Source organism: Lactuca sativa, chromosome 1 (genome assembly GCF_002870075.4).
Source record: "Lactuca sativa cultivar Salinas chromosome 1, Lsat_Salinas_v11, whole genome shotgun sequence".
NCBI lineage: Eukaryota > Viridiplantae > Streptophyta > Magnoliopsida > Asterales > Asteraceae > Lactuca > Lactuca sativa.
The window spans coordinates 17,329,322-17,353,378 of record NC_056623.2 but is presented as its reverse complement, the minus strand read 5'-3'; the positions used below and the strand labels follow the sequence as shown (position 1 = coordinate 17,353,378).

General features: G+C 37.0%; 2 protein-coding genes across 2 annotated transcripts; both read left to right on the top strand.

Moving 5' to 3' along the window:
- Positions 1 to 207: 207 nt before the first annotated feature.
- Positions 208 to 3,285, top strand: LOC111910488 (plant intracellular Ras-group-related LRR protein 7). The gene is made up of 9 exons (XM_023906325.3): positions 208 to 616; positions 997 to 1,066; positions 1,191 to 1,237; positions 1,553 to 1,661; positions 2,088 to 2,173; positions 2,248 to 2,338; positions 2,524 to 2,609; positions 2,731 to 2,817; positions 2,968 to 3,285. The coding sequence occupies exons 1-9, from the start codon at positions 518 to 520 to the stop codon at positions 3,076 to 3,078; spliced, it is 786 nt and encodes a 261-aa protein (XP_023762093.1). The 5' UTR covers positions 208 to 517; the 3' UTR covers positions 3,079 to 3,285.
- Positions 3,286 to 6,767: 3,482 nt separating this feature from the next.
- LOC111910487 (zinc finger protein ZAT9) lies at positions 6,768 to 9,342 on the top strand. The gene has a single exon (XM_023906324.3). The coding sequence runs from the start codon at positions 7,747 to 7,749 to the stop codon at positions 9,187 to 9,189; it is 1,443 nt and encodes a 480-aa protein (XP_023762092.1). The 5' UTR covers positions 6,768 to 7,746; the 3' UTR covers positions 9,190 to 9,342.
- The last annotated feature ends 14,715 nt before the right edge of the window (positions 9,343 to 24,057 follow it).

The window sequence follows — 24,057 nt, the reverse complement described above, 5'->3', positions numbered from 1 at the left end:
GATAAAACAACTCAAACAAGATCACAATTTAAAACACAAATTTTGAGATATCAAATTTCTTGCGGAGAAAAATGCTAATTTATATGATTCATTCTTAAAAAAAAAATGCATTCCTACAAATTACAAAATTATATATCCGTGTGGTTGCGTAGCCAAACAAACGTTGAATTTTCGTTTAGAAAAGTTGCAAGTTTTCTTAAAGACAAAGACAAAGAAAGAAAAAGAAAGACGTGATTTACCAAAAATATAACAACTTACAAATCAGATTCGTTGATCAGTTTCTCTAAAACTTGGATATCTGTCAAACCCAAAAGAGAGAACAAGACAGGCGCCCAGGTTTTGTCGTTTAAAGTCTTCCCCATTTCATCATCATCGTTATTAGTTTTGTCTCGTTCTCTTCGATTTATTTCGAGTTCGGAAAGATTAAACCCACAAGAAGAAATCCCTTTTAATAATTGAAACATTGGAGTAAATACGAGACCCTCTTCGTCCTTCGTCAATCCGGTAGCGAAGATCAATGGGTTGTGCTGCCAGCAAGACTGCTGATTCCAAAGCCGACCGCCTGTCACGGTGGAGCGCCACCGGCATTGTGGGCTTACGTGACGCCAAATTAAAGGCACACACTCTTATCTGTATATTTAAATACCCTTATCTGCAACTGTGTTATACGTTCTTTCATTTTGATTTTTCCATAAAAACTATTGTGTTAAGATAAATAGCTTAATTTCCGTGGGAAGATATCGACTTTGTTCATATTTGTTTATTTATGAATCAAAAGGAATTATTCAAACACATAATCCATCCTGAACATGGGCAAAAATGTCCACCATGTGTGTTTTACTGTTACATTAGCATATAGGAATAGGGGTTTTGGCCATTTGAATCTATGGAGATGAAATAATCGTTTATATTCTTAATCAATTAGCTAAGACATTTATGTTTGATTAGTTAATCAGACATGTTTCAAAACTAACTCAAGTTTATGTAATGAACCAGTCGTTTCCAGATGAAGTTCTTGAGCTGGATAGATCAGTACGGACTCTTGATTTGACACACAACAAATTAGGTACATTTTCTCTTTACACAACTTAATCTGACAAACTATATGGATGTTTCCTTTTGACCTAACACAGACTTAATAGAAAAATCTAATACTTTTCCTTGCTAACCTTTTCTTTTTGCTACCATAGCTGACATTCCAGAGGAGATCAGCAAATTCGTAAACATGCAGAGGCTGGTAAGAACCACAAATTTGCATTATCTTTTTCTATTTAATCTATTATATATATGAAATAAATTATTAATCTTTAATTCTAAACTTTACCAAGCATGCATCATTCTATTCACAACTTTGTTCAGGGTAAGGTTGAATGATCAAGCTTACAACTTTCATGAGCTTTTCTTGAACTAGTTCTTTAAATTGACAAATAGAATTCTTATTTAAGCTGTTATCTTTGGGGCTTTGTGGGATGTCTAGTTACTAACGACTAACATGTCTGTATGTGTTAATCAATAAATATTAATATCTGAAACTACAACGCTTTGTTTTCAGATATTGGCTGAAAATATAATCGAGCGCCTTCCAGGGAATGTGGGAAAACTTCAGTCATTGAAGCTATTAAATCTCGATCAAAATAGAGTTACCTTTTTACCCGATGAATGTAATAACACCAAATCTAGTTCATCATTTCCTCCATCCCATGAAAATTGCGTTTTTGACCCTTTTTTTTTTCTAAAAAAAAACCTTGGAAACCGTGCAGAGTCAGGCATTGCAATTTTCATGAGACGTTGAATGTCTTTTTTTTTCATAAATTCCTAATTTTAAGGCTTTATTTTGATTCCTTGGGCTGTGTTTGTTACACAACAAGCAGAACTGGACAGGACAAGACAAACTTTCTAGGGTTATTTTAATGATGATGACAAGGAGGGCGTTTACGTCTTTTTCCAGAGACGAGAGATTGAGAGCGAGGTCTTGTCCCACCTTTTTGGGTGAGACAGTACAAGTCTGTTATGCTTTGTACTGTTGTGTCCTGTTCTGTTCTGTCTTGTCGTGTGTAACAAATGGGGCCTTACAACTGTTTCTTCAGTTGGCCAACTTGTGAAACTTGAGCGGTTATCCATCTCGGGCAACCAGTTAACCAAACTGCCCGAAACCATTGGAAGCTTGCGCAATGTAAGTGGCTTCATCTATCAACTTACTAATCAATTTTGAAATTTTAGAACTCAATTGAGCTTTTGAATATGCAGTTGTTGCTGTTGAATGTGTCAAATAATCAACTGAAATTTCTTCCGGAATCTATTGGCAGCTGCTATTCTTTAGAAGAGCTACAAGCAAATGGTAAAGTTCTTTGTTTCAAGGAGTTATTTAATATTTGCTTCTCGTTTTTCTTGATTAGTGTACTCAACTTCATGTTGCAAATAGATAATCAATCTTGGAGAAATGAAAAAGAAAAAAAATAAAACATTGTTTATTCACATCTCTCACTGAATCAGCTTCGTGTTTCTTGGTTTTGTGGTTTCTAGAAAATTCTATTGAAGAACTGCCTCCTTCGGTCTGCAATCTCATTCACCTGAAGTCACTATGCTTGGACCATAACAAAGTCAAAAAGGTTGTTTTTGTTTGCAAAATATGGGTGTTTATGTAATTTAATGTAGAAAGATTAGGGGTAGTTTATGAACATCAAATTTTACCTAATATAAAACTTAATTTTCACACCATTTGCTCAACAGATACCTCCAAGTTTATTGAAGGAATGCAAGACTCTACAAAATATTTCACTGCATAATAATCCCATATCTATGGATCAATTCCAATCGGTAAACTTTAATGTCCCCCCCCCCCCCCCCCCCCCCCCCCCCCCCCCCCCCCCCCTTTTTTTTTCCTGATTTTCAGTTTCTGCAATTTAGCCATTGAAGTCAAATTAGTTTGGTTAAAACATGAGATGATCAGATTTGAATTTTTCTCAGATGGAAGGATTTCAAGAATTTGAAGCTCGGAGGAAAAAGAAATTTGACAAAAAGATAGATTCAAACGTGATGATGGGTTCTAGAGGCCTCGATGAAGGCGTCGATCTGTAAAATTAAACCTCCATACCATTTTTAGTGAAGGCCTTACATCATATCATATGTTAATTTTGAGTTCATTTTTAGTGAAGGTCTTATTGTACATAACAAAACATATTTGAATTACAAGTTAAAAATGTATCTGCAATTGAAATAGACAATGTGTTATTATTATTATTATTATTTTTGAGTAGACATGTCCATGTCATTCCTTGATTCCTATACTCTCTTTTTTGTGTTTTTGGCTTTACTTTATGAGTGATTATGTGGACACTATTGCAAGTCAAGCTTCTTTAGTGCCGGTGACATTGAAGCGGGCCAACACATGACTCAAGGCGGTGGGCAACAAGACAAGGATGCTAAGACTGTCTTTGTTTCACAGGACGCCGACAAATCATAACAGTGTTATCTGTGTTTGACATTTACTGGACTAAGACTAATAAAACTAATGGTAACCAGACAAAATTTGCAATTTCCCAAAAAGGTGAAACAATTTGGGCCGGGAGTTGCCTTTGATCTCTTCTGTGTGCAAAAGACGTTCATACCCTCCTCATCGATAATGGAAGAGACAATTTGTCTAGTCCTGTCCTAATCAATATTGTCTGTCATCGAGTCATGTATTATGACACATAGGACTGATCCATTCAAAGCAAATGTTGGTTACAATAGTTTACCATAGAGCTCTCTTAGTATATTATTAAGTTTTCTAAGATAACAACTGTGATTTTTAGGACTTCTCTAAAAAAGAAATTGAAGACACAGAAGTGTATCACATTTTTAGGTAAAAACACATGGAAAATGTGGAACTTTTTTAAACAATGATTGATTTTTTTTTTTTTTTAGATTTTGGTATTTTTCTTTGTTATGAAATATTAATTTTTGAATTTAGCCTTTCATAAAATGCTAATTGTAATAAGATAGCATAATTTTTTTTTCAAGAAAAATAAAATATTTAACAAACTTAAACATGAATCTACATTTATTTGTGCCCCCACGTGGAGATGGCAGCCTGTTTGGTGAACTAAGCTCAATCTGCAACACCAAAACAGGAATAAACAAGGGACAACACTATGCATATGATGGTGGGTGGGACTTTGGGGGATATCGTCTTTTGTTATGGATCACATTAATATTTTAAAATACAACTTTTTTTTTTTATCTATATAAAATACAAGAATCAAATGCCATTACAATTATAAGAATGCAATTCAACAGTCCTTATACATATAAAAAATACTATGTCAAGATTTTTCAACTTAACAGTTTGTTCATGTTAGTTTAGTGACATTAAATTAAGTCTTTTATCTTAGTAATCTTAATGGTTGCTTGATCCAAGAGAGTAGGTCCCACCATTTGAATTTTTAAGGAGTTTATTTTGGTTTGGGTTTGATTGACTCTTTGTTAAAGAGTATTTTTTAAGCATGGCTGGTGAGAAACTTGTTTATTAAACACATGAAACCATTATCACTTTTGTAAAGGAACACATGCACTTTATTATGATTGGTATACAATACATACAAGATCCTTGTGGAACAAAAGAGTAAAATTTGTAACTTATAATTTATTTTCTTTTTCGCGAGCAATGTTGATTTCATCACGATAAAATATAGATTTTAGGTTTATAGATCCCTTCTTCAAATCAATAATTTTAAATTCAAAATAGTAGTATGAAAAATAGTACAGAAATTTGTATAGTTGTTAATTTTGGAGAAGGGTTTAGTTGTATGATGTATGATTAAAGCTTGATGTGGTCATAACCTAATAATAAATTCTTTGGGATTAAGAATTAATTAATAACCAGTTAATGTTGATGACCAATTAAGCACTCACATGCTTTACTTTATACAACAAGATTGCTTTTGGGGCAATCAAGCACTTCAAATGGTTATGAGTCTCCTTCATGCACTAAAAGCTCACCTCCTATTTTGCTTAGACTTGTGGTTTAAAGACTAATTGGAAGTTGGTTCATCTTTTTAATAAAGATATTCCCACAATTAAATAGGTTTATAGAAAGGTCCACGTACATATTTATACAATAATATTTTTTCAAGTTATGTAACAAAATAGTTTAATTTTGCAGAAATATACAACCACGTTTCATTTTAGAACCAAAACATCGCTTAAATATTTATTTATGCAAAGGTGTTTCACATTTTACCAATTTATACAATATTTTAATTATTTTATCAATTTTTGTTGACATGTATTACACATATATGGTTCAACGGGTGGTGAAACATGCTCTCGATAAAATTCCACATCATTTGGTTCTAAAATGAATTATTGTGGTATATTCTGTATAAAGAAAAAGGTGAAATGATGTTGTAAATACATATATAAACAGATACAAAATAAATTTTGTATGTGACATTTTTAAAACCACAAAGGGAATAAAGATCAAAGTAAGGCATCTTATTTTGGCCTAAAAATGTATACAAAATGGCATGGAATAGAAGACAAAGAGTGACCAAAACTTGCCTTGAAGGGTTAAATGGGTTGTCAACTTGATTAACATCACTTTTAGTCATGCATTTGTCTACTCTCTCTCTCTCTCTCTTGTCTCATAAGCGAAGCTTAATTAATGCCACTACATGTGTGTATGTTTGTGCTTAGCGTTAGGCATCAATAATCCTTTTTTTTTAACTAATCATAAATATTCTTCTACATATACTTTGTAGTTTATGCAACAAAGTTTGTACATTTTATTTGTAACTTAAAAGTTTTTTAGAACCGTCCATTCTATTGCAACAAGTCAATCCTGACCGTTGGATTAAGTAATCACAAAATTATGTGCATGCACATGTCATGAATTGGACTTGTATGCCAAAAGAATCTAAAAGTAAGGACCAAAACTAATAAAATAAAAGTTAGTTGTTATCTTGTAAGCACTTGCACTTGTGCTACAGCTAAACATTGTGCTAAGATGCCGGCTTAAACGATACAATTAACGCTTAATTAAGATAGTTATCAACCATGAATCATAAATCTCATAATAGGACATTAACGTTTCCGGTTTGAGCAATGAGGAAAGCCGGCTCTTTAATCTCTTAATTATATACCTTTTTGTGTATTTTAAGGTAAAAAATGAGTGATGATTATATATTTTTTCACCAAAAAAATAATAACTTTTTCATATTTTGTTATCGCACTGCAATATGAAAATGTTTAATTTCTTCAAATTTGTAAGTTTTTGTTACTGAGAAATATTATTTCTTTAATTATAATTAAAAAAAAAAAACACTTGAAAAAGTCATGTAGTGTTTAAGATATTTTGCAAATCATTTGTATTAAAAGTTTCTCTTTTTATCAAGAATTAATATAAAAATAGTTTTTTAAAAATGTTTTAAATATTGGGTTGCTTTTGATGTGAAGTGACGAAAATGCCACTAGCCTACTACCACTACTACTAGTATGCTTGTTTAGCACAAAAAAGCTTTTAGCTTCCATATGCAGGCTTGTAGATTCTTTACTTCACAAACTTCTTGTTGGTTTAGTGGGTCCCTTTTTCTCATTTGTCCAACTTACCAGTCATTGCAAAAGGGTTTCATTTGCTTATTCATTTTGCATTAGGAAATGACGAGATTGCCCTTTGTTAATTAATAAGGCCAAATACTTTAGGAATAAGTGTGACACTTGTCATGTCCTGATTGGGAGTATTAGGTTAATTCATTGAAGGAAGATGTGAGGTGTAAGAGACCCACACCATTGTTTATTAATGTTTATATTTCTGTGGGTAGATAAATTACAGAGATCATGGCAAAATTAGGAATTGTAGGGCAACAATCATGAGGCCACCGGTTTGGAGATGCCCAATGTGGAGCAATTTAAGCCGTCGGATTGGCGTTTGGCGTAGGATACTTAGCTGAGTACACGTTGCTTTTGCCTCTTTTTATCCTTATTTCCATGCATGGATTTCTCCTTCTCCCTCCAACTATAGCCTATTCATCTCTCTCTTCTGTCTCTCTGCTTACATATATATCTCTAGAGAGAGAAACTGATAAAAGTTCAGACAGAGAGAAAGAGAGAGAGGGTGTGCTTCTTCATCGTCATCATTAGCAAGAAAGGTAACCGACCCATCATCTCTTTTTCAGATTTCTGATCTTTTTTGCTTCGATTCTTGACTACTACTCGAGTGTAGCTTCAATTTAGTTCTTGTGTTCTCATTTTAACGCGATTGGATCTTGTTTTTGCTGAGCTACAAAATGCAATTTGAGATGGGTTCTTCTTTATTCTTCATTTCATTCTGCAAGACGATTGAAAACCCACCAAAGATTTGGGCTTCTAATCGTGTTTCTTGATCTTCGCGTGTCTCAATTTTCGGTTGAAATTTTTTTCAAGTCGTGTTCTTGCTAAGAACAAATCGAATCTGAGATGGGTTCTTTGTTATTCGTTTCAGTCGGCAGAAAGACCGGATACCAACTAACGATTTGAGCTTTTGATCATCTTTCTTGATCTGGGTGTTTCACAATTCTCAATATTCACCTTTTTAAGGCATGTTCTTGCTGAAAGTAAAATGCAATCCGAGATTTAAGCTTTTGTTCTTGTGTCTTGATCTGTGTGTTCTTTAATTCTCAATTTTCAAGCTTAAATTCTCTGTTTCTTTGAGAATTCATCATCATCCTCTGTCCTTGGACCACTTTAGCTTACAATCTGATCTGAATTTTGACCTTTTGTTCGTTGAAAATGTTGAAGTCCAATCAAAATTCAGTGCAACAAAGTGATCGAGAACTTATGAAACACATGTGTAAGCTGTGCGACAAAAGCTTCCCCTGTGGTAGATCCTTGGGAGGTCACATGAGGTCTCACGTGATCAACTCCACCGATCATCATCACAAGATGAAGCTCTCATCTGTCAACAACAATGACAGAAAAAACATGATGGATAACAACAACACATCAGTCCTCAATGGCTCTTCAAACTCGAACGATTTGGGTTATGAGCTGAGAAAAGATCCCAAAAAGACTCTGAAAGCAAAAGATTCAAGTGAACCCCACGACGACTGTTTGGTTGTTCTTGATAAGCTTTGTAAAGAATGTGGAAAAGGTTTTCAGTCTTGGAAGGCCTTGTTTGGACACATGAAATGTCACTCTGATAAAGTCTTAAACACCAAAACCGCAATTTCGAATCAAGATTCTAAGATTAGTCAATCCGGTAATGACAATTCGGGTATAAAAATCCGTCAAATGAAGAAATCAAGATCAAGAAATGGAACAACCAAAAAGTCGATAGTTACGTGTGCTACCACTCCTACTGTTACCACCACCACCACAACCACCACCACCGCTACAGCTTCATCTTCGGTTTCCATGAATGCTAACCATGCTTCAACAAGTGTTGTTTCTGATATGGATCAAGAACAAGAAGTAGAGATTGCTATGTGTTTGATCATGCTTTCCAGAGATGTGGGGAAATGGGGCAAGAAGATAACCGGAAATGGTTATAAGATGAAGAAATTAGCAGAATCAGAAGTTGGTTACGAAATCCTTGGAAGATCTGAGGTGGGTTTTGATGATTTCGAGAAAAAAACAATCAATGAAGACGAATTTGATGATCAAAACAAGAGAAAGTTTGAGTGTACTACTTGCAACAAGAGTTTTCACTCTTATCAAGCACTTGGTGGGCATAGAGCAAGTCACAACAAGTTAAAGGGATGTTTTGATTGGAATAATGACCACAAAAACAAGATTGAAAGCAAACCCGTGTTAGATCATGAAGATATGATTAATGGGTGTTGTGAAAAAACATCTGATAATCATCATTCAACATCAAGTTTCAATCTTGGTGGTTCTTTGAAGAACACATTGGTGCTAGGAGCTCATGAGTGCTCAATTTGCTTTAAAATTTTCTCATCAGGACAAGCTTTGGGGGGTCACAAGAGATCACACTTGATTGCAGAGGCTAAACTTAATCAACAAAACCCAAGTTTGGTCGAGAAAGTGGCGAAACCAGTTCAGGAAATCCGAGGTTTTATTGATCTAAACTTGCTTCCTGATCCTACAGAAGAAGAAGAAGAAGAACAGCAACAAGAGATAATGATGGGGGACACAAGTACCACAGGGACCGAGTATAATCCATGGTGTTACAACCATGCATCAACATTACTTGGTTTGCTTTCAACAAGCTAACACTTCCATGATCATTTCAAGTGTCAATTCCATTATACCACTACTAATACACCGGATCATACACATTTCATTGATTCTTTACGTATTTGATGTAATTTTCTGTGTTGACCAACACTTTTAAGTAGCCAATACAAAATTTGTCAGAGTTCTACATTGTGTGATTTAAATTCATTGTTATTCCTCATTAAAGAACAATAGTTTCATGAACTATAGTACTAAAGATCAGCACTTAACCGTTGTTTTTGCTCTGTCAATGGTCTGCTACCTTGTTGCTGGAGATTGGCCATGTATAATGCGCGGATTACTGATCTGGTAATTAGTATGTTTTTGTGTTGGAAAATATATAGAAACTAGCAAGTTGGCTAGTTTCCTTGTCTCCCATTAGTGGGAGGAAGAACATTTTGTGAGTTTTTAAGGCTTTTCTAGCCTTAAGCCATGAGACACGAGGTTCGCAAAAATCATATCTACGTTTGAACTTGTGGTCTTGCCAAAATATACAATTTCTGGAGGCATACATCACAAATCAGATCTATATTCTTACGACAATGCATCTCATTCTCGTAATTAAAAATGGTTGAAACCAAGTCGATTTTATGGACCATTAAAGAAGATCAAATGCATTCTATCAAGAATTATATATTTAAGAATGTCATAATGCATTAGTGTTTTTGTTCGATTTTTAACCATTCTTAGTTTTATTCTTTGAGAATAAATATATGGGTTTTGATGTAGGAGTTTTTGGTGTCATCCTCATTATGTTCATCATAAACGCATCTAGGTTTCTTGAACACACACACAAAAGACTTCTTAACAATTTAAAATTGTGTTCTTTTTAAATCGAGTTTCAAGAACATCATGTTCATGTCTAGGTTCAAAACACACGTATTCACATACACAAACCCTTCAACTTTAGTTTGGAAATGTCAGTGTCTAGATTTCTTGAACAAGTTTCCGGATTCGACATCTCAATGAAGATAAACTCAATTTCAAAAACCCAACAGAAGTTAAGAACACGAAATCTTTGTGTGTTTGTTTCAAAACCCACATGCACACATCCGTTGTGTGTTTCAAATCTTTGAAGAACTCCAGAATACGAAATCCTTGTGTTTTGTTTCGCACCGAGAACTCAAGAACCAAAAATCTTTGAATCCAATATGAATGTGTAACGTCCCATTTTCACAACAAAAATTTTCATTTTTAATTAAGATAAAACTTCACATTTATAGAATCCAAGTTAAGAAAATCATTTGTTCCAAAATACATTTATTTAAAAATCAGAGTAATAAACGCGGAACCTCCATTGCTGCTGATGAATGTATACAGTCACACATTCGCCTTCCCATGATCATCATTATTATCTGAAAAATATTTAATCCACAATTCTAAGTCAAAGTTTAGTAAGTTCCCCCAAAATACCACAGACCACAATATAAATACAATGCATGCACACCGGGCTCACATGTGACAACCTAGAAAATACATCATCAATCGTCGTTTGTATCTAACAATAAAACACGAAAATATAATAAGGATGACCTTGTAACTGCCTAATATATGTCAATATATTCAACTAAGACCTTAATGGCGTCAAACCTTAAACTCAAAAATGAATGCGTTTAAATCTGCGTCACTTTGAGAGCAAGTTAACATATTTAGATTCTATAAGCTACCGCGATCCTAAAAATCTGAATTTCGCAACAATCTGAATAGGTACGTGTGAGATATAACTTTTATAGTAAATAAAAATCTATCGTGCGTGAAATATTACAACGTCAAAATCTACAAAATGATTGGTTGTGTAACTCCCCGTTTATTAAAAAAATATATAAATAAGCAAATTAATGAATGATTAGTAAAACTAAAATCAATAATTATATAGCAAGGTGTTGGTTTCGAGGAGTTAACTGACATAAATTAGAAGTTAGGGATTGAAAGTTTAAGTTCCAGGATTTATTTTGTAAAGATTTTAGAAGGCAGTGGGTGTTTGGTAAGTATGGGACTTAATATGAAAAGATTTATGGAAGCAGGGGCTAAAGAGTAAATTTTGGACCTAAGTTGAAAAGGTTTTGGTAGAGGAGGGGCCATTTGGTAACATAAGGACTTCAATTGAAAACAATTTGTAGAGGGAGGGGCTGCTTGGTAAATTTCGGACTTGATTTGTAAGGGATTTCAGAGGGTGGGGTTTAAATGGTAAATTATGGACTTCGTTTGGAAAGATTCTTATGGGGGAGGGACCATTATTGTCATTATGGCTAAAAGTTTGGAAGGGTATCAGGTATATAGCACTACCGTAACCCTAACACTAATGCATAACCTCAGCCATCACCTTCACCTCCCACTCCCTCCGGCGCCGCCGACATATATCCCCATCCTTCCTCCGCCACGGCATAGCCACCATTGAGGCCGGAAACCGTCGGAGCCAATCCTTTTCTACATCAGAAAGAGAGCAAGGCAGTCGGAAGTTGTTGTTGTGAATTGCCGCAACCTAGCCGCCGATAGCCACCGCTCTATCGCCATCATCAACCGCCATTCCAGTCGACGACGAAGCCGGGAGACCCACTGTTGACCGATGGCGGAGCGAGGAATGTTAATTCTATTGGATTAGGTGTCTAAGCCCATAACTATTTTGGTATGTACTTGACCCGATTGTGAGCATGGTCCTTTTGGGTTGCCTTCACCATAGCAACTGATAGGATGAACTAAGGAGAAAGAGGATTAATTATTATTTATTAATATATTATATGAGTAATATATTAAAAGAGAAATCATATTGTTTAATTAATATTAGTCAAGAATTAATAAGAATTAATTTTGTGGCTAAAAGAGATTAATTAAATAAAGGGGACTGATTGTGTAATTATAAAATTGTTACATAAATGAGCTAATGGACTCCACAGAAGTTGGAGTGGACGAAATCTATGGGGAAACCCATAAGAATTCGTCCAAGGCCTCTAAGGAGGGAGTCAATGGGCTGCTTTGGGCCTAAGCAGTCAAATTAGGGTTTCCTAGTTGAAAACCCTAATAGCCTACCTATATAAGGAACCCCTAAGGCCCCAAAAATGTAGTGAAGTAATCCCTAAGGGTTCTTGGTCGTTTTTGGTGCTCCTCCTCCATCTCCTAGGTCATCTTGTTGCTCATGGTGTTTGTGACTCCAATAGAGGTGCAACATTTGAGGCACTAAGCTTTCAAAGGTCAAGATCAAAAGGAATTGAGATTGTTATTGCTACATAACAATCAAGGTAAGATCTAAACCCTAATTCATATGTTAATTCGATTACTGTATGCTAGATCTAGGGTTTATGAGCTTTGGATGATTATTACATGTTCACTAGACAAACTAGATCCAAAGCTTTAGAGTTTGCATGTACACCATAGGATCGATGTAGTGCTCATAACCCATCAGTGGTATTAGAGACTAGGCTGTTTGTTTGATGTATTTGATGCTTTACATAATCGTTCAAGCTGAAAATCGCAAAAAAGTGCATTCTGGAGCCTGAACTCGCTGAGTTCATAGGTGAACTCGCCGAGTTCACTGGGAACTCAACGAGTCCATCCCTGACTCGCCGAGTTTGTAGGTCTGATTGCTGTTTTTGCGGGATTTTAACCTGTTTTGGCTGTGGATAATTACCATAAACGTTTTTTTGTTGATAAAATCCGATTTTTATTAATTTGGAGTGATTATCCTTACCAAAATAGAAGATAATTGTCAAATTAATTTGATAATCATTGTCTTATATGATAAACTTGATTTATTTGAATTATTTAATGAATTATCTTGCAAGAAATTGAATTAAGTCATATTTAGATAATCACCATATTATTTGATTAGTTGAATTATTTGTAATTTGATCTAGATAGTTTTGAAAAGTTTCAAAACTTGTCCTCAAGTTTTGGAATTTAAAATTTTTGATTAAAAATTTAATTTTGAAAACTTTAAATTATAAAACCCTAGTTGTTTGAAAAGTTCAAATTACACCTTATGGTTTTATTAAGTTAATTAAATGTATAATTAAAAGAGAGTTAATAAATCCATAATGATATAGTTTATATTTAATTAAATTAAAAGTATAATTTTATTAAATTAGACAACATAGTATTTTATAAGTGTAAAATACACCCTTGTACTATATAATATTAAAAGTCTAATATATTATATATGTATAAGTCAAGGTTGCAGAAATTGTTCGGCGGTAGCTCGGCGTTGGACTGGGGTCAAAGGATTAATCGGCTAAGCGGGGATTAATCTGGGACCATTAATTATTAAACAATTTATTAAAAAATTAATTCATATAACATTTGTTGGGTTGAAGATTCGTTTGAAGATTGCGTCATTGGGCTCGGCTGTTAGTCCATTTATTTTGTACTCCGGTTTTGGGTCTGTCCAACCGTGAGTTTGCTAGGTTTACTATATAAAGATATGCTTGCATGCATATTAGGTTAACAATTCAGAAGTAACGATTACGATAATATTTCAAATTTCTTTTATCGTTCTTGTAAACCTCCAACCCTCTACAGTTGATGTTCTTGATCGAGCTCTTCTGAGGGTTTATTTATAATCATTCGACACGTTTGATTCATCCTTGAGTTGTTCTTTGCTTTGCGTTCGTTCTTACTGTTTAATATTTATTTACCTGTTTGAGATTTAATCGATCTTCTAGATTAAGTTTTAATCTCATCAATTGGTATCAGAGCAGGAGGCTGTGTAATCGATACACTTCTTTTCTGTGAAAAGGTTTCAATTAGGGTTTTTCCGCAATTACTGATATTTATTGAGCCGTCATCTCATTATTGACGTATCTTGATATTTATTATTTTGCCCTAATCTGAGTTATTACAAGTCTGATCTTTGAACAGGTTTTTCGATCATAATGGACGAGTCGCAATCGAATCCCATCAATATTTCCAACAACATTGGTTCAACCACGAAGATTCCCATCCTATATACCCATGATTATGAAGTCTGGGCGCATCACTTCGAAGACTACGTTATAGGATCTGAGGATAATGGATACCTCATATGGGAAGCAATTATTAATGGACCTTTTTCTCACTCTGCAACGTCGAGGATTATTAAAACTCAAAAGGAGTATAATGATCTACTAAAAGATGTCAAAGATATTGCGCAAGATGAAAAGGATAAATTCCAGTGTAATATCAAGGCGTTACGATTGATCAGATTCGCCCTTCAGTCCGACACCTTCAGGTTGGTAAGCTCATGCACGAAGGCAAAGGAAGTTTGGGATAGACTTCGTGAACTGTACTCTACAGACGAGGATCTTGAACACTCTATCCAAAGATTGCTCTTATCTGAGTTTGGAGAATTCAGGCAAGGAGCCGAAGAAACTGTGACCCAGACGTTCGATCGCTTCAATCATCTTCTCAGCAAGATGATCAAACATGACATCGAAAGGAAGCTTATCGAGCAGAAGGTTACATTTCTAAATGGTCTAAGGTCAGAGTGGAGAGCAGTGGTGTCTACAGTCAAAGCCCATGAACAGTTTAAATCTTATTCTTTGGCGAAACTGGTGGGTATTCTCAAGTCCCAGGAGAAGATTGTCCTGCAGGAAAAGAACGTTGATTCAAGCCTAGGTTCGTTGGCCCTCTTGTCAAAAAGTAAAGTTGTGATGGAGGACGAAGACCTCAACCTGGAGGAGTATGACCTCACGTCTGAGGATTATGCTATGATGGTGTCTAACCCCAAAAGGTTCATTAAGAAGAGATTCCCTAGCAACAAAAATCGAAACTGGCAGGGGAGTTATAGTTCTGAAAAGGTTAACAATGAACCGAAGGTTGAAGAGCCCAAGAAGGAACCGAAGGCAGATGGTGATTCTGGAGTGAGCTGTTACTACTGTGGTGGGAAAAACCACTATGCTAAGGATTGTGTCCTCAAAAAGATGGCTGAAAAAGATGAGGAAGCTTTGCTGCAGAAAAAGCTTGATGAGATGAGGAAGAAGAAATCTACCGCTAACCCTTCCATGAATGCTCTAATTGTGCAGGGTTCGGTTGCTGATGACGAGTTCGGTGGAGTGGAAGTTTGGTCAACCGACTCCGAAGACGATGAAGTGAGGAGGCCTTCGCATGGAAAGGCTTGTGTGGCTAAAGAGGAGAGCAGTGGAGGCAGATGCTTGATGGTGTCTGAGGTATCTCATATGAGGGGATACAACACTGATGGTGGAAGCAATGAACCGAAGGAGCAGCAGGATATGTGCTTTACGGCCAAACCGCTCAGCGTGCAGTTCAACGAACTCGATGAACTGATCAAGAAGGTACAATCGGTTTTTGTTTCATTTAAAGTACCACAAAGCTCCTATGAAAAAGAACTAAAAAGTGTTAATTCACGAATCTCACATCTAGATAGTAGTTTAACTCAAACTCGAGTCACCAATTCTAACCTAACTGATCAATTAAGCAGGGTGTCTTCGAAGAGTGAGGAGCGGCGCATGTGGATCGAGTTGAAGGAGTCTGAATTAGTTAAAATAAAAGACGAAAACATTTATTTACAGAGAGACAATTTAAAGTTGTTAAAACAGCGTAATGTTTTTTGTTTGATTGCAAAACGTCTTTATACTAATATTACTCAGCTTCACTTGGATTGTGAGATAGGACAAAAGATCCATCGCATGATTTTGCCCTTCCTTGAGTTTAAGGAGGATGAAATCGATGCTGAAGCTTATAATTGTGAGAGTGTGATATCATCTGATGACGTCAATCCGACCTATATGTATGGACTGGACAAAATTGAATCTTTCATTAAATCCAAGGACCACAAGGACATGCTCAAAAACCTTTTGGATGAAAATGATAGACTTAAACTGAGAACCGAAACCATACAAAAATTTGACTCTTTAAACGCCAACTTGAGCTCAGAAAATAAAATTAATGTTGAAAATGCATCTGAGCTTAATGAGGATGAAAATATGAGTGAAATTTCTGTAGAGGACACGGTTGACTGCTCAGAATTTGTGAAAAGCAAACCTGAAAACCACAAGAATCTAATTTCAGAAAATTCAGTGGAGTTCGCTCGATTGTCCCAACAAAAGTCCCCGATCTTAGCAGAGAAATTGGTTGTATATCAAAAGGTCAGGACCACTCCAAATCAAGTGTACAAGGTCACTGGAGTAACCGAACATCAGACTGCTGAACTCACAGCAATTGTAAACGAAGACAATGCTGATGGCTGCGATGAGTTCTTCTGGTCCGCTCCAATCGATAATGCAGATGAAACGGTAGGCTTGTCAGAAAGGACTTCATGGATTAGTAAAGGTAGATACATACCAGAACCCTTGAACAAGCCAGATAATTTCGATGTGCCAAGTACTAGTGGTACGAAAGACATTCCTCAAGAGAATGGAAGTTCGGCAAAAGAAGACATTTCCTCTAGTTCGTCAGTTCAAAGTGAAACTCCCACAGTCCAAAGTAAACCAGCCAAGGAGAAACCGAAAATGAAAGCCAATATCCATCATCAACCGAAGCAGATGAGGAATAAGAAACGTGAAAGGAACCAGAGATACAGGAAGAATCTCTCTGAAAGGAAACAATTCTGGCAATCCCAGAATGCATATTTCTCACATCAAGACAAGAATCTGAAGGTTGAGAACAATCCTGTCAAAAAGCATGAGAGCCAAAACAACCGAAAGCCAAGGTTCGGTTCGGAAAAGAATACCAACCGAAAGCAAAGGTTCGGTTCTGAGGATGACTCTAACCGAAGGCAAAGGTTCGGTTCACAGAACGACTTCAACCGAAAGCAAAGGTTCGGTTCAGTAATCAAAGGAAATCAAAACTCTAAGGTCAATCCCACCAATGATCAAAAGCAAAAGGGTCACCAAGAGTCTCCAGCCAAGAAGTCATCTCAATCTAAGCCCACTCCTTCTCATTCATCTAATTCTTCTAATTCTTCCAATTCATCTCCATCTTGCTCTAAAGCTCATTCTGTTTGTTCTCAAAAATCTCATTCGTCAGCTGAACAAAAGGGCAAACAGAAGGTTACTGCATCTAAACCAGAGTCTAAACCGAACACACCTAATCCTAATAAAATAAAAGTCTTTACCATTAAAAAGAAAGATGAAACAACACTCATAAAACGAACATATCTTGTTGACGTCGCTCTTACTATTCCTGTTCCTGTGAAAGGCTCACGTGGACCCAAGAAACTTTGGGTTCCTAAATCTGCTTAATTTTTGCAGGTTATAAGTGACGAGCAGTTTGACGAAGAATGGTACATCGATAGTGGCTGCTCGCGTCACATGACAGGGAGGAAAGAAGAGCTCAGGGAATATAGGTCTCTTTCAAATGGTGGCAACGTCAAGTTTGGAAACAACTCTTTCGGCACCATAAAGGGATACGGAATGATAACTAATGGTGATTTTACTATAAGGAAGGTGGCATATGTGGAAGGACTACAACACAACCTCATCAGTGTATCTCAGCTTGTTGGAGATACAGGTCTCAAAGTCTCATTCGACGATGAAGGTTCTGAAATTATTGAGAAGAAGACAAAGAAAGTAATTCTCAAATCTGAACGTAAGGGTGAAATGTTTCCTCTAAACCTCAAACCCATCAAAGGAAACCCAACTATATGCTTGTTATCAAAAGCGCAATATGACGAAAGCTGGTTGTGGCACCGAAGACTCTCTCATCTCAACTTTAAAGATATCAACAAACTTGTCACTGGAGGTCATGTTAAAGGCCTTCCATTGCTCAAGTTCGACAGAGATCATTTGTGTGCTGCATGCGAAATGGGGAAGCAGAGTCGTCAAAGTCATCCATCTATAATTAACACAAAAGTTGTTGAACCACTCGAATTAATTCATATTGATTTGTGTGGTCCATCATCTATCGAAAGCATCGGTGGTAGCAAGTATATTCTTGTTATTGTTGATGACTTTTCACGATTTACATGGGTGTTCTTTTTAAAGCTCAAATCTGAAGCGACTCAAAAGCTAAAAGTGTTCATCAAACAGATAGAAGTACAGCTCAAGAAGGTCGTTCGCAACATCAGGAGCGACAATGGTCTGGAATTCAAGAACAGGGAATTTGAAGAATTTCTAGCAGAAAAGGGAATAAGTCACAACTTCTCAGCTCCCTACACACCTCAACAGAACGGAATTGTCGAAAGACGAAACCGATCTTTGTGTGAAGCTGCCCGAACTATGCTAAGTTTCGCTTCCTTACCTCTTTATTTTTGGGCTGATGCTATTTCTGCTGCTTGTTTTACGCAGAACAGGTCATATCTCAACAAGCGCTTCACGCTCACGCCTTACGAGATTCTCAACAACAGAAAGCCCAATGTGAAATTTTTCCACGTGTTCGGCTCACGGTGTTTCATCTTTAACTCTAAAGAACACCACAACAAGTTCGATGTCAAAGCCGACGAGGGAATCTTTTTGGGCTACTCTCTCACTTCCAAAGCATACAGAGTCCTAAACAAGCAGTCGAGGAAAATCGAAGAGACCTATTACGTGACCTTTGATGATAGCTATGTCAAAAAGCTACAGGACAAGGAAGACACAGCTGGGGAAATCTTTCCTCAAACTGGCCAAGTCACAGTCTCGATCACTAATCTATACGAGAAGTTTATGGAGCTCTTTGACGAACCAAAGAAAGCTACTCTCTCAGAAGCAGGAGCAGCAGACAACAAGGTAGACCATATGAAGCAAATTGTCGAAGAAGCTGCCAGGAGAATGAACGAAGGAGGATCGAATTCTGATGAACCTCCATCCAACGATGCTTCAGTTGAGGGGGAGCCAAGCTCATATGTTGAGGGGGAGCCAAGCTCTACAACTGCTACAGAAAGTCCAACTCCAACCGAAAGTACTTCTCCAACCGAAAGTGCTTCACCAACCAAAGGTGCATCAACGCCTGAAAGCCCAGCACCACAAGAAACCTCTGAACCTCAAGTTTCTCAAAGCATTCCAGAAAGCTCATCTATCGAGGGGGAGCACGCTGATATGTCACTCGACTACGAAAGCCAATTCGAGCCAGAAGAAATGATCAATGCTGAACTGGACCCCACCTTTGATCCCAACTACCCTCCTCTTACCAAATGGACCAGAGATCATCCTATCTCTCAAGTGGTTGGTGATGTCTCTGAAAAGGTCCTGACCCGATCACAACTAAAGGCAAAACAGACATCCTTATTTTCCAAAGTTGAGTTTTGCATGTTTAACTCATTCGTATCCAAAGTTGAACCGAAGACAGTTAACACTGCTCTCGATCACTCCGATTGGGTTCAAGCGATGCAAGACGAACTGAACGAATTTGAAAGGAACAAAGTCTGGTGCCTCATTCCAACTCCTCCAGATGCCTCGGTTGTTGGTCTCAAATGGGTCTTTAGGAATAAAATGGACAAGGAAGGGAACGTTATAAGGAACAAAGCTCGTCTGGTTGTAAAAGGATATTGTCAGGAGGAAGGGATTGATTATGAAGAGACTTTCGCTCCGGTAGCTAGGCTCGAATCTGTAAGAATCTTTCTTGCTTATGCTGCTCACAAAAACTTTGAAGTTTTCCAAATGGACGTCAAGTGTGCATTTCTTAATGGAGAACTAGAAGAAACAGTGTACGTGGAGCAACCTCCTGGGTTCGTGAACGAAAAGTATCCAAATCATTGCTACATTCTGGATAAAGTTGTGTATGGTCTTAAACAAGCTCCGAGAGCCTGGTATGAAACGCTAACTAAATTCTTAAAGATGTCTAAATTCAAACAAGGTTCGGTTGACCCAACCTTCTTTCGCAAAAAGGAAGGTAACCACCTTATGATAGTTCAAATTTATGTCGATGACATCATCTTTGGCTCAATGAATCCCAGCCTAACAGCTGAATTCAGAAAGCTGATGGAGACTAAATTTGAAATGAGCTCAATGGGTCCTATTAACTTTTTCCTTGGTTTAAATATTAGACAGGGACCAGAAGGCATCTTTATCAATCAAGAAGCTTACACGAAGACTCTCCTAGCAAAGTTTGGCATGATGGGAGACTCCAAAGTCAAAGTCCCAATGGCATTCGGCACCAAGCTAACTCCATCCCTAGACAAACCGGCTGTTGATATCACGCTATACCGACAAATGATAGGCTCACTAATGTATCTTACTGCTAGCAGGCCTGACATCATGTTTTCTGTGTGTTACTGTGCTAGATTTCAGGCAAACCCACGCGAACCTCACATGCTTGCAGTGAAGAACATTCTACGCTATCTCAAGCGAACCACCTCCTTAGGTCTATGGTATCCTTCCAACTCAGGCTTCTTCGTTCAAGCCTATTCAGATGCTGACCTTGGAGGATGTGGACTCGACAGAAAAAGCACCACTGGCGGTTGTCAATTCCTTGACAGGAAGTTGGTTAGCTGGCAATCCAAGAAACAAACGTGCGTGTTGTTGTCTACTGCCGAAGCGGAATACATAGCCGCTGCATCCTGCACCTCTCAAGTGATTTGGATCCAGAGTCAACTTCGAGACTATGGACTCAATATGAAGAAGATCCCACTATATTGTGACTCTGAAAGTGCAATTAGGATCTGTCATAACCCAGTGCAACACTCCAAAACCAAACACATAGCACTGAGGTATCACTTCATCAAAGATCACGTGGAAGATGGAAACGTCGAAGTACACTTTGTAAGAACCACTGATCAACTGGCTGACGTCTTTACCAAAGCTCTTCCTGAAGCATCATTCAACAGAATATTGCAAGGGCTAGGTATGATGGAATCAAAGTCAGTACCTCAAACTGCCTCTCAACTTCAAACGTAAGAAGCGAAATTGACCGAACGTTCAGGTTCGGTTAAATCATCTGACTCGCTCATCACCACAAAGGTAGTTTTCTTGGTTGTATATTTCTTGTACAAAGTTGTTTATCTTATTGTTAAAAGTATTTTCTGATTGCATGTCTAAATTCCTTGGTTTTCTAAAATTTTCTAAAACCGAAACCTACCGAAGGTTCGGGTTCGGTTTCTCAAAATTTTCTAAAACCGAAACCTACCGAAGGTTCGGGTTCGGTTTTTCAAAATTTTCTTTAACCGAATGCAACCGAACGCTCGGGTTCGGTTTTTCAAAATTTTCTTGAACTGAAACCAACCGAACGCTCAGGTTCGGTTTTTTAAAATTTTCTTGAACCGAAACCATCCGAACGCTCGGGTTCGGTTTTTCAAAATTTTCTTGAACCGAAACCAACCGAACGCTCGGGTTCGGTTTTTCAAAATTTTCCAAAGTTTCTTTTACTTACTCTTTCCAAGTCTTATTTTTTTTCTTGCTTATTTATTTTATTTTTTTTTTTTTATCTATTTCAAAAGCTCCAAAAATATTTTTCTCTTTTAATTTTGTTTGTGTGTTCGTTCGTTTATGGGGATATAATTGTTGGATTCTTAAGTGTCCCTAGAAGCATGCTGCTGTATGTGTCCCAAGCCTCATAAGATTCTGAATAATAGCCTTAATGACTTGGTATAAACAAACCTTGTCTTCCCAATTAGGCTATCACATTTATTCTAATCGTGAGCTACCTCACTCTCTTCTCACATGAGATAAGAGTTTTCTGCTTGGTCCTTATTTTCGCAGCAGAGGTACTTTAATTTCTTACACCATCTCCATTACATTTCTCCATTACATTCGTTTCATCAACGTAACCCTTGAGACTCTCAGAAATTACCACTGAGGTTTATGGTTACACAACAACTGTGTTTATGATCTCAGTTTCATGCCACTACGAGCTGAGTGAAACCCAAAATTCAACACCAAATCTGAATTGACGGTGAACAATAAATTTGCTCAAGTTTTCACCAACGAATTGACGGATGTATCCTACTGAAATCTCAAATTTTTATTTTTGTGTGATTCCTATGAAATTGTTAAACACCATAACATTTCTTCCCTTGGGATCCAGCTTTTTTTTTTTTTTTTTTTTGAGATTTTATATTTTCCAAGCCAATTTAAAATTAATTCCTACCTACTTGTTCAACAGACTACACAAGTCTCACAAGTACTTTGTTCACTTTCTTTCTTATTTCAAGATTAGAATTGTTGAATCAAAGCGAAAGCCACCCTTACTTAGCCTAATTAAAAGAAGCCTTTCAACATTTATTAATAAATGTTTGATCGTCATTCAACGGGAAACCACATTAACACTTTGAGGTATCTCTTGATCTTGAAGGAAGAGATTCGTGCCCGAGATCATTTGTTTCGTGTCATTGTTGACATCACAGTCATTCCTAAAAAGAGTTGCTTTATTTCTTTTCTTTTTACACTCTTCGCACGAAAATCTTTGATTTTCCAAAATTCCGTTACTAATAATTACAGGCTGTATTATTGCTTTGGTGGTTAATTATCAAGTTGTGGTAAAAAATCATCCACGTGGGTATTTAATTCAAAAGATACCATTCACAAGATAAGACAAAGGGTTGCTGACTCAGGCGGGAGTCAAAAGGATTGAATTTCAAACGACGGTAAAAAGGGAACGCGTGTGAATTTGGAACGCCCATACTTTTACTGACATCATGGACGCGTGTGCGAATTTCAAGCGACACCTCTCTGGCACTTAAAGGCGCGTGAGGATTTGAAACGGTTTGCTCTGAAACGGCGCTTGTTGGGCGGCGTGATCCTAGGAATCTGACACTCTCTCTCCTACGTGATCATCGCATGCCTTAACTGTCACGCAACGCTCAGAAGATCGTGAACGTTTGGGTCTTAAAGCCTTATACCGAAGGGAGATTCATCAACGTTCAGTTCAGGGTGATAAGAGGATCTGCTAGAACCGAACATCTTATATCTTTGGCAGATTTACCGAACTTAAACCCTCATGATTGGATCGTTTTGCACAACATCCTTTTGACGAACGAAGCAGAATATGGTCCTATTATAGACCATCTCAAGAGGATGATTGTTTGTTACATCATGGAGGTAGCCCTTATGGATCAGGAGATTGCCACAGTCTTCAAGAAGAAACCGAAGATAGCTCATGTGGGATCGGCCAGTGATCTCAATCAAATGAAGATGGGCAAGATCGACCCGAGACGTAATTCGGTCATGTTCACTAGAACAGAAGGACAGAAATGTCTCTTTGCTTTGGCGGATAAACATCTTTACACCAATACTTGTCTTGAGCATGTTTTGTCAATCATCCGAAGGTGTAAGGAGAATGCAGCAGACGATGTCAAGTACTTCAACGACATGATCCAATGGTACATCAGATTCAGGCAGACGATACTTGCTCTGATCTCTCGTCTGTTTGAGACCGTGAAGAAGAAGGTACCTGGTGCTGCTGCTGGCCCAAGTAAAAAGTGAAGATCTCGCTCCAATTGACGCAAAGGGGGAGATTGTTGGGTTGAAGATTCGTTTGAAGATTGTGTCATTGGGCTCGGCTGTTAGTCCATTTATTTTGTACTCCGGTTTTGGGCCTGTCCAACCGTGAGTTTGCTAGGTTTACTATATAAAGATATGCTTGCATGCATATTAGGTTAACAATTCAGAAGTAACGATTACGATAGTATTTCAAATTTCTTTTATCGTTCTTGTAAACCTCCAACCCTCTACAGTTGATGTTCTTGATCGAGCTCTTCTGAGGGTTTATTTATAATCATTTGATACGTTTGATTCATCCTTGAGTTGTTCTTTGCTTTGCGTTCGTTCTTACTGTTTAATATTTATTTACCTGTTTGAGATCTAATCGATCTTCTAGATTAAGTGTTAATCTCATCAACATTAATCCTAAGAATATAACATTAATAAGTTTTAACACACTCATCAAATGTGACTTGAGTGACACATCTTAAGAAGTTTTAACACACTCATCAAATGTGAAGCAGAAAATTGTTTTTCTTATTCTTGCACGTTTGAAAGATGTCTTGGATAAAGACAATGACCAACTAAGACCAACTGGGTGTAG

Bases quoted from the DNA above. Each gene is read 5' to 3' on its own strand.
- LOC111910488 (XM_023906325.3), top strand. From the start codon at position 518: ATGGGTTGTGCTGCCAGCAAGACTGCTGATTCCAAAGCCGACCGCCTG. The intron at 1,238-1,552 runs GTAAGAACCACA...CTTTGTTTTCAG, and splicing joins TCGTAAACATGCAGAGGCTG to ATATTGGCTGAAAATATAAT. The intron at 2,174-2,247 runs GTAAGTGGCTTC...TTGAATATGCAG, and splicing joins CCATTGGAAGCTTGCGCAAT to TTGTTGCTGTTGAATGTGTC.
- LOC111910487 (XM_023906324.3), top strand. From the start codon at position 7,747: ATGTTGAAGTCCAATCAAAATTCAGTGCAACAAAGTGATCGAGAACTT.